This window comes from Seriola dumerili, unplaced genomic scaffold (assembly GCF_002260705.1).
Source record: "Seriola dumerili isolate Sdu_G_001 unplaced genomic scaffold, Sdu_1.0 BDQW01000078.1, whole genome shotgun sequence".
In the NCBI taxonomy this organism is placed as follows: Eukaryota; Metazoa; Chordata; class Actinopteri; order Carangiformes; family Carangidae; genus Seriola; species Seriola dumerili.
The window spans coordinates 2,466,880-2,477,658 of record NW_019174333.1 but is presented as its reverse complement, the minus strand read 5'-3'; the positions used below and the strand labels follow the sequence as shown (position 1 = coordinate 2,477,658).

Genomic DNA, 10,779 nt, shown 5'->3' with positions numbered 1-10,779 from the left:
AATCATTTTTAATTATTTTGTATTCTATGCCTTGTACTTGCTATTTTATTTCTTTTACTGTGTGTTGTAAGGTGTCCTTGATTAGCCTACCTTGAAATATTTATTATTATTATTATTGTTATTTATTAACCATAGATATCTTAATTTTGGAAAATCATCCTGAATTTTCCTTAGATGAACATTTTATAAATTCAAATGACACATTATTTATTTTGTTAAAATTTCTTCAAAGCTATCTAAAAATGTGCCTTAAAAGGAAACTGATATACCTCCATTGTAATTATTTATTAATGTTAATTTTATGGTCCTTAATATAGGATGTGTTAAGGTGTTGTTTTTCTTCCCCTTTCTTAAAATGTACTTTTAATCCGTGGTATTTGCTGTATAATCATATCACATATCTGTACTATGCATTTTGGTGAGCGTCAAAAACAGGCGGTATTCAGGACACCAAAAGCACGTGATACTGTGAAGGCCCTCTGGTATATAATCCAGGGGCGGACTCGTGTTCATCCTCTGGTTGATGGCGCGCGGTCCTGGCTGGTTGGACGGAGACGCGAAGTTAAATTAAACTTCAAATTCTTGCTTGGAAAGTACGGAAGGTAAATGTGATACACTTTGAGTCTGTTCGAAAATCTAAACTTTAAAGCTGAGGCGTTGGCCTGCAGAGGAAGTGGCGTGAACAGCACCGTCATTCTGGTTCTTATGTGCTCCACGTGGTGACAAACCTGCACTGTAATGGAGGAGTACAGACCTGGCCTGACCTGCGATCTTTGTTTCCCCAGGAGAGCCGAGGATGTATTTCCTTGGTGGATCTGCTGAGTTGAATCTGCAGAGGAAGACCCGGAGATCCAGGTTTAGAGATGGATGAAGTGAGTGGTCTATAGATTTTGGGGCTGTAGAAAGAGATGAAGCTTTAGCAGCTTTAGCAGCTTTAGCTTTTAGAAAATTGCACCACGTTTTTCATCGGATGCAACTGAGTTTTAATATAAAATCTAAAATAACACATAGATGCTATATGATTAGTCTTCTCAGACTGTGGGTGGCAAAATAATTTTGATAATGGTGAAATTACTGCAATTAAAATAATATACAAATACAGGTTTTTACAGTGAGAAGTGTATTTCTTTATCTTAAAACAAGTGAAGATGCCTGTTGTATATGAGCTCCCAGTGTGTACATACCCTGGTATTTGTAAGGTTATTGCACCATCTGCAGGGCTCTAGTTTGGGTTGCAGAATTAATCCCAATATAATCAAAATCTCAATATGGCCAAGTGCGATACCCAAATCACAACCTGTGAAAAATGTCAGAAGCTATTTTTGTTTCATTAGAGGGAAAATGTGTCGCATGCATAGTTAGTGGCATAAGTGTTGTGGTGCAACAGAGACGCCCCGGCCTACAAATCCCATTCTCCAGACAAAGAAAAATGTTAGTTTGGTGCAAGACCAACAGGAATCATTTTTATTGTCAGTGAAAATGAAATGGAAAGGAGAGGAAACAACCATACCAACTGAAATGGCATCATCTGCAAAAATGAGCATATGATTTTTTTTTTTTTTTTTGCATATTTCACAATCCTAGCTGAAAAGTATTTCATTTTTTAAATTGTATCATTTTACTTTCAAAATTCTTTTCATTTTATCTGCATGGACAGCGTGAGGGCCTGTTCAAATATTATAAAATGGCTTAAATACCTGAAAAATGTGTATGCAAGGATCTCAGTGCCCCCACTCATAGCTACACAAGTGTCTGACAAAGAGAAACTTGCACAAATATTAAATATTAACAGCATACAAAAACTTGACTGTATAATGGAAATATTTCAGATCACACTGAAATGGACACAGTGGTCACCTGAGGCTCCTCAGCTCTGAGGGAGCAGTTTGATTCCCCTGATTAGTCCTGGAGTCCTGCTGCGAGTGAAGTCTACAGCCATGAGCTGATGGTGAGTGTGAGCATGGGAAGCTGCTGATGGGTAGGCTGTGAAAACCAGCATGCTGCTGTGATGATTCACAAGACTAGAGTCTCTGATTATACCATGAAGCTCTTTCACAGTGCACTGAGCATGTATAGAACTGGTTCTCAGTACACATTGTGAGGTTCAGAACTGGTTCTAATACGGTTTTCCTTGTACTCACAGGCATCCACACTAGGGGGGGATGGGATGGAGCCTGCTCTTCTAGGTAAGTGTTGGATCTAAAAGCATCTGTTTTGTGTGCTTATGTGGAATGATGATTTCATAGACTAGAGTCTCTGAGAAAAGCATGAAGTTGTCTTCACAGTGCACTGACCACATAACCACACCAGAGGTATGCATAGTTTTAACCTATGTACTGGGACTCATGTAGACTTATTGCACATCACCATGAAACTGTTTGGCCATTCCATTATGCCTGCCTTTATTAAAGCAGCAGCATTATTGTATGGTGACACAAATATAAAGACAGATGGAGTTATAGTTTGTGCTGCATCACTTCAGTGTAATGATGATTAACTAACTGGTTGCAGTAACTGGGGTAAAACAGCCAAACTCTGGTGTGGTCCCTGAACTTTTTTTTAAATTTATTTTTTTCCCTTGTCTGTATTGATGACTCAGTTTTTGTCTTGTAGCTCGTCCACACACTGACAGAGGAGTTGATGTGACAGACCTGCAGCTGTAAGTACCAACTTCTCTGAAAGTAGAGCCCCATTAGGATGGGATTAATTTGTCAGGGTGAGGTGGGTAATCTTGTCTCGGGATTTAAATCATGTGCGTGATGTCACGTGTTTAAATGAGACTGTCTCTCTGGACAGGACTTTTATGATCATGATATGCACCAAAAAAAGTGTATCTGGGACTATGCTAGCTAAAATAACATAATTGCATTTGATATTCAAATTACCCAACCTTCTTGATGAATCAAGACCATCTAAATGTGGCTTAAGAGGGGCTTTTATCCTGGAGCTCTTGTATCTGAGTCTGCTCTATGATGATGCAGTGATTCGGTTCGACTGATCTCAAGTGAAGTTTACTCGCAGCGCACTGAGACACTCAGACTGGAGCTTCTGTTGAGTTTTAGGAAGCCAAACGGGGTGAAATTACTGATTCATATCTTTTTCAGGTATGACTGGCAGCCCAGACTGGAAGACATTCAGAACACAGTAAATGGACCAGGTTGGTATTGACAGGCTTTGCAGAGTTTTACACACCAAGACTTTTTCTGTAGGATGAGTGATGCTGAGATGTCAACCCCTTTTTTTTTTTTTAATTAAATATTTAATGTCTTTTTACAGTTGCTGCAACTTGTGAGCTGGGACTGCTCCAAGCTTCTACGGTGGACAATATCAAGTCATCCAGGAAATGGAAGCATTCCTAAGAGTCATAAGATACATTGCCACCATTCATTTGAAGGGGCCTTGAGCTTCTAAGTAGTCTTGATTATACAAAGCTTTTCTCCAGCGTTTATAATGGTTTGAATGTACAGATGTAAGGAAATGTCAAATAAAATGGCTGACACAGACTCAAAGCTTCTCTCTTTTGCCCGCCCCACCCACCCACCTACCCACTGGTTGCAGATTGATTACAATAAAATCACAAGAGGCTGACTGCTGCTTTTGACATGTAATGACCTGCTGTGTACTATACAATCCGGGGTCGCTGACTATTTCTTTGTTGTAGTCCCCTGCACTCATGTAAAAACAGTAGTTGCATTGCAGCCAATGACTAATCATGATCCATCATTGCTTTAGACGAAATTGAAGTTGAATTTACACCATCTTGTCCTGTTGCATAATGCTGCTTGGACAATGCCTGAATCATCCAATACACATAAAAAATATAGGAATGTTGTGATGAGTCGAATACGTGAAGTACGTTTTACGGATAAAGACGTATTACTAAACGCTAGTAATTGTGGAAAGTTTTTGAAAAGGGCAAATTCCAGTATAAAGGCCATAGCATGAACTGGAGTTGGTAAACCATAGTTTTATTTTGAAGGTTGAAACCGCACAGGAAGACCATATTCATCGCGTAATTAGGTAACCGCTTCAGTCGACCTCGCAGGCGTACCTCCGTTGTGGCTTCTTGACAATTAGCATAATTGTTAACAGTACTTATCGTCAGTTTTGACCGGAAGCCGACTTTCTATTCCAAATGGTAAAGATAAACACGTTGGTGTGTTTGGAACACAACATCCAGAAGTTGAGGAAGTTGGTCTGCGTGTCGAGTTTTTTGACGCTAACAGGAGTGCTAGCTACGACCTGGCAGAAGAACTGTAGCTAACATCGCCGAAGGTGACAATTTATACATTTTCAGATTAGCTCCTGTAAATTAGAGACACCGAAAATTGGAAACATATCTTGATGAAATTCGTGAACTAACGTTAAACCAGCTCACGTTAGTTGCTAACGAATTTCACCTGATATTAAAAAGCCTTAAAGGTTAGCTAAGACAATTGCCAAGACCCGCTAACTCGCATTGTTGTTGACGTGGAAGTGGAAGTAAGATTTCATGCTTGAACCAACTGTAAATGTCTTTTCTTTTTTTTCTTTTATTGTAGGTATGAAGACTGAAGCAATTTGTCTCAGTACACAGAAAAAGATAAGTTTGTGAAGCCCTAAGGGTAATGTTAGTTAGCTGACGTTGAGCTGAAGGCTTGGTCAGGTCAAACGGCTGACTTGTAGCTAGCCGGTGCTAGCTTTTTGAGCATATCTGAACGTAATGCTGAGTTATTGAAAGCAACGTTGACAGCTTCAAAGGTTGCCAGGTTAAACCAAAGACATGTAGACAAGAAGTTAAACACACCCACAGGTGTGTCTGTGGCCTGAGGACGTCCCTTTGCCCCAGCCTGGATCCTTGTGAACAAGTATTACAACTTCACAACTGCTCTGGCAGTACATGCAGTGCTACCCAGCCAATCAAGGCAAGAAGAGCTGAGAACTGAGTGTGTGCTGATTTTACTAAAACTCCAACAAGCTCAGCAATAAAGAATGGCAGCTGTGCTAGGCAGAGCACTGGGGTGGGTGCGCTCATGGGGCAGTAGTACCATGTCCGAAAATACCACAGTGGTTATGGCTGAGGGCAAGAAGCATGACTGTGGCAGCCAGGGCTTCAGGGGGTGGACATCTTGGATCTGGGGAGGGTGGAGACGTCAACGTGACCAAAGTAGTCCAGTAGAGGAGTTCTGGGAGGCGCAGGAGAAGCTTCAGCCCATGGAAATTGAAGATCTCTGCACAAGGAAACGGGAGACCATGGTAGATTCAGAAGTTTCTAGATGGTGGAATAAATTTCTCCCAACTTCTTACTTTTTGTGGCCAAGGAAAACAGAGACAAGCAGACTAAGACAAAGGAGTGGAGGTGCATGGGACCATGATATTGATGGGGACTTTTCTGACTACAGAACACCTCCTCCGTCTCCTACACCTCCTTCGTCTCAGCTGACATCTCCTTTTCGACTCTTTGCACGCAGCTGGAAGGTGGAGATCCTACCAGAACACTACGAGATCTGTTTCAACTTCCTCCGCCACTTGTTTGATCTGTTTGTTGTTGGTTTCCTGTGGACTGTGTCCCCTCCTGCCAAGCTGATCCTGGAGGTGTTGGGGGTCCAAGGAGCGCTGAGGCTTTGGTTTCATGGGATGGCGATGTTTTTTGTCTCCACAGTTGGAATGGCAGGATTACTCTGGTTGATCCAAGAGTATCTCCCTCAGTTTGCGTTGATCTATGGCATCATACAGGCAGTGGTGATCTCTGTCAGTGTTCGACAGAGTGTGATAATGGGCGTGGAGGAAGAAAAAGAAGAGGACAAGGAGGGAAAGGACACTGATGAAATGACAGACAGTAGGGAACATAAAGAAAAACCTGTGTATGTTCAGGACAAGGTGAAGACAAATTAAACTTCAGGTAAGCCCTTCACCCCTACATTTTACCACCTCATCAAAGCTTTCTTCGCTGACAGGTTGGATTAGTGTTTTGTATATACTAAAGTGAAATCACAAAACCTCCCAAACCAAAATGTAAGCGCCTCATGAAGATGGATGAGCTACGACTAATGAGTTGCAGGTCCCTCGTCATGGACAGTTGTAGTGAGAGAAAAAGAAATTGCATATTTCGTCCACAAAGAATGTAATGAAAATGTGTATGAATTCTGAACAGGGTTTCTGCGATTGACTAACTTGTCTTTTTGTTTTTTTTTTTGTTTATTTGTTGGTCTTTGTGGACCATTAGACATTTTGTAAATATATGTAACTAAGTAAGTACATTTAAGCAGTTACTGTAAGTACAATTTAGTGTTTCCATTTTGTGCTACTTTACATGTCTACTCCAGCACATGGATCAGACAGCTACACTTACCAGAGTTAAACTGATAAATTAGAAATATATTGGCCAAAATGAACTTATTGCAGATATGTCCGTATCGGTGTATGTTAGCTGGTTTAAGGCCATTTAGAAACACAGTTTAATCACCATTTATCTAAGGTATCTGGTTTATGTCATCTTACAATCTATTCTGATCCTGTTACCATAGAAAAATGAGTGTGACATTCCCTTAGTAGTGTGAAACCAGCTGCAGCCACAGACAGAGAATACAAGGATTCATCTGGGAGCCACAGATCATTAGTTTGATTTGCCTGAAGCATCTGAGCTCCCACTAGTTTTTTTAATCAGTTCACAGATTAATGTACCATCAGTGTCCATTATGTGGGACAACCAACCACCAAGACAGACTGTGTTTTAGATAGAACAAACAGTCAGACTTCAGATAGACTGAGTCTTAATTCATCTGTTGCACAAAGCAGTTTAGTTCTTGACTATCTTTAGTCAGACTGTGGTGCAATGAATTCTAGGTAAATTAAGATTATTTTCAAGATTACGAAATGGCTGACCAAGGAACCACATCCAACCTCTGAGCTCCAATTACCCCAGAAGAAAATGTTTTTTGCTTTTGGGAGAGTTTTACTTTGGAAATTCAGCGAAGAGTGAAACAATGAAAATAAGAATGAAACAAAAAAAGTAGAACAGAAAAAATGTAAATATGTTTTGAAAAAAAAAAATCACTGTGACCTCTAAAAACGCTTTCTCTTCTCATTGCTCAAGTTATGAAACATGTTTTCTGTTGTTGGATGTTACTAGTCAGTAAAGTGTCATTGATTGTTACCATGGTAACATTGGTCTTAGACCTGAGTTGGTCTAGTAAGGGGTAAGGTGTCTAATGTTTTTGGCTAAAAATGAGTCAGTCTTTATATTTGTGAAACAGTCTGACTAACATTAGACTGATCTATGACTGGACCAACACTACAGACCAGGCTAAAGCATCTTTGTGAAACTGACCCCAGGTCAATGACCACGAACAGTCAGAGGATTGGAAAGGTTGGAAACAAATGTTAGCACCTGAAATGCTGCTAATAATCCATCACTAAACAGGAAAACTGTGCACAGCACTACAGTGCAGGTCAGAGGAGAAGCAGGTGAACTGGATGCTTACAACAGATTGGGTAATAATTGTACCATTTATTTTTGTTTTGTCTTCTAAAAACAACCTGGAGGTTTGTTTCCAGCCCGTCTCGACGTCTGACTGCTCCCCTCTTGACCTGTTGGACTTGATCAGCTGTTTATTAAGAGACTTGTGTCTTTTCCACAGATGCTGAGAAGCTGCTGTATCAGACTGTGTCCAGGTGTTGGACATCACGACAGTGGGACAACACACAGAGAGACTGTTTCACTTCACCACTGTGCTCTGCAGTGTGACTTAATTATTGTATTGCACATTCATTACAAACTCATACAAGTTGTACTTAAGTCACTTTATGTTCAACACTATTGATCTGCATTTTATAGATGTCTGTCCTCACTTGATCTTCATGTCATTACTAGAGTGTTGACATTGATACCTATTCAGAGTTTAGTATCAAAAAGTATATCACTACTGTAATTGGGTTCAGGAAAAATGGGGTCCAAGAAAGGTCAGGAAGTTCTTGTGAAATCAAAATAGAGACAGATTCACAGTATTTCGGGAAAACTATGGGGATACTTTTCTCATGATTCACCATAAGACAGTTGCCCTGTTCAGACCAGGTGATTCTGAGTGAGCGGAAATAATCAAATTTGAACCTAAAACAACTGAATACACAGTCTGAAGTAATAAAACCAAAAGCTGTGGTTAAATGAAAACATTGTAGGGGATAGGAATAAGCAGTGTTTGAGGACAGAGGAGTCTTCAGGCAAGGGCAGAGGTTCAGACAATCCTTACTGCTACCAGAATATCACAGAATATCCCATGAAAGTCAGCTCTATAATACAGCAAACGGAGACTCACACTCCCAGCAGCACCTGATATTTTCTCTGTTCAGACTCATGCTCACTCTCAGTGGAGTCAACTTTGAAAGAAAGTCAATCCTGTCGTTTCTTTCGATTTTGTCTTTTGCCACCATCTTTGTCAGTGAAGGTACGGTCACATTACCCCCACCCCCACCCCCCCGCAAATATTCAACCCATCTTTAACTTTAACTAATGAAGCTTGTGCAACAGACAAATTGAAGCATGCTCCTGTTCAACCTTGACCAGTGAATTCACACATCGTGGTTCTAGCAACTCGACACACTGAGTTTGGAAACACAGTGTGTCGAGTGAAAATCTGAATTTTTGAATCACCTGGCGCACACACAGTTCTACTGTATTAAAGCCATAAGATCTCCGTAACCCAGCAGTGACCTCAATTTTTCATTCGTCAAAATAAAATTCTCAACAAATTGAGAACGAGACTCTAATAGCCATGGTCGTGGCCTCAGCACTCGGCTGTGATGGTTGCTGTTTGCTCTCAACCATAAATCAAATGTTCATCGTTTTGTACTATATATATTTTCACACATTGAACTTACGACAAGTTACCACATTCATTTCTATTGAGATTTCACAAACATGTACCCCTCAAGAACACAGTACTATCGTTGTTGTAGGAGGTATCTGCGTAGAGATTTTCACTATTGACACATTAATACCAGCAGCACATTTTAATGTGTTCTCTGTGCACACTTGTATTTTGCCTTATGTCATTCTGTGCAATGATTTTGTTTGTTTTACACTTTACTGGGGATATAGGCTACACTCATTCACTACAAGTATCTTTTTACTTCCTGTCATACTTTCACTTTAAAGGCACAAAAATGGAGAGACAAAACATCTTATGTGGTTTTAGTGCACAGTGGCATGTTTTGCTGTCAATACTCTTGTATGTTGTATGACAATTTTTCTATTTGATGTGCTGATAATCCGTTTGTCAACAAAGAAATGGATTCTAGGTCATTATTATTGCTTATCTGTGTAACAGCCTGTTAGATGTGGAAGTCTGAGGCTGACAATATTGTAACCAAATACTTTAATTGAAATGTGATTGTCCATTTGTGAGCACATATACATAACATTAGAATAAAAACACATAACTGGTCAAAATTATAATCAAAACATTTTCAGTACACTCCTAAAGATAACACCGCCACAAAGAAGTGAAAATGAGTGAGGTGGCAGACAGTGTGTAACCTCAGTGCAAATATTAAACTACAAACTCGATTGACTGAATTATTTTTTTCTAACCAAAAGGCCAAAACATTTTCTAGTTCCAGGTTGTCAGTAGTCTGTTTTGATGTGATATTAACCCGAACAAATAATATGCAGATGACACCTAAGGCTCTAGAAAACTGTGACAGGTTTTTTCTCCGTATTTTTTTAGTCATAGACCAAACAATCAAGAAAATAGCTGGCAGTCAATCATTAGTTGCATTTGATTTTTATTGTTACTAATGAAATAAAATGTAAAAGGTCTTTTTCATGGTCATTTGAACAAGATGCCTGCACTGCTGTTAAGAGAGGTTTTAATTTCACTAAAAATGAAAACCTCTTAAACTGGGTCATTGCACAGTGTCCTCATTATGATGGTGTTCTGAATGGTGTCCTGAAAATGGTTTCTCTGTAATGCTGTCAGTATTGAAATATTTTCAACCTTTGAAATTGTAATTGTATTTAATTCACACATGCACACAAATGGAGGTTTTGTTTTAATGTTAGCAGCTACAGACTTCCTTAGACAGAATGTAACTATCTTGTGTTTTTTTCTATTCCACCAAATTTCTATTAACAGACGGAGTCCCCAGAAGAACTCTTTGTTGCCTTCTATTCATTGTTTGCTTATATGGAGCTTTTATTGCAGTGATATTAACGCTGACTATTTTTCTATGAGTAACCAGCACACCTAACAAGTGCTGGATCACTGTAGCTGAATAAACCCTGTCCTGCCTCCTTAAATAGATAAGGAGCACCAACACCTGTGGTGTAAGTATAGAGAAGAGTCTGTTGTGACCTGTTACTGTACATCTCATTTATGGCCACTTTGAACCAAACACTACGCTGAGGTTAAATGCTCCAACTGGCTCAATAAACTGATGTCCTTTTATCACACTGTCTGCGTGTCTTGGTTTTCATCTTCTAAACATTATGCATGTTGATTATGGTGGGATGAGCCAATACAGTCTTAACATGGGGGTAGCTTAAAGGACCTCCCTGGTGTTTTTGCACGTTGCATCCAGCTCAATTTCAAAGATTAAATGAACAAACTTTTTTAAGTTTTACAACTAAAAAGTCAGAACAAGTAGAAGAGACACTGACTTTTTTGCATAAAAAGGAAATATAAGGACCTCCAACATGTAACTCGCAAGGTCACCTCCTGTTTTAGAGTGGCTCACCCAAAGGGATGTGTAGTTCAAAGTTTAAGCAACACAACTTCACTCAGTAAATCTGCTCAAAATGAA

General features: G+C 39.6%; 1 protein-coding gene and 2 long non-coding RNA genes across 3 annotated transcripts; all 3 read left to right on the top strand.

Moving 5' to 3' along the window:
- The first annotated feature begins 523 nt into the window (after positions 1 to 523).
- Positions 524 to 2,220, top strand: LOC111220897. Its single transcript, XR_002665070.1, has 4 exons — positions 524 to 602; positions 786 to 872; positions 1,830 to 1,948; positions 2,144 to 2,220. It is a non-coding gene; the product is annotated as an uncharacterized LOC111220897 (long non-coding RNA).
- A 350-nt stretch (positions 2,221 to 2,570) lies between these two features.
- On the top strand, positions 2,571 to 3,503 carry LOC111220898. The gene is made up of 3 exons (XR_002665071.1): positions 2,571 to 2,659; positions 3,105 to 3,157; positions 3,277 to 3,503. It is a non-coding gene; the product is annotated as an uncharacterized LOC111220898 (long non-coding RNA).
- Positions 3,504 to 4,026: 523 nt separating this feature from the next.
- Positions 4,027 to 10,424, top strand: cunh6orf47 (chromosome unknown C6orf47 homolog). The gene is made up of 3 exons (XM_022744178.1): positions 4,027 to 4,275; positions 4,542 to 5,881; positions 7,620 to 10,424. Exon 2 carries the CDS (start codon positions 4,972 to 4,974, stop codon positions 5,872 to 5,874), a length of 903 nt encoding a protein of 300 aa, XP_022599899.1. The 5' UTR covers positions 4,027 to 4,275; positions 4,542 to 4,971; the 3' UTR covers positions 5,875 to 5,881; positions 7,620 to 10,424.
- The last annotated feature ends 355 nt before the right edge of the window (positions 10,425 to 10,779 follow it).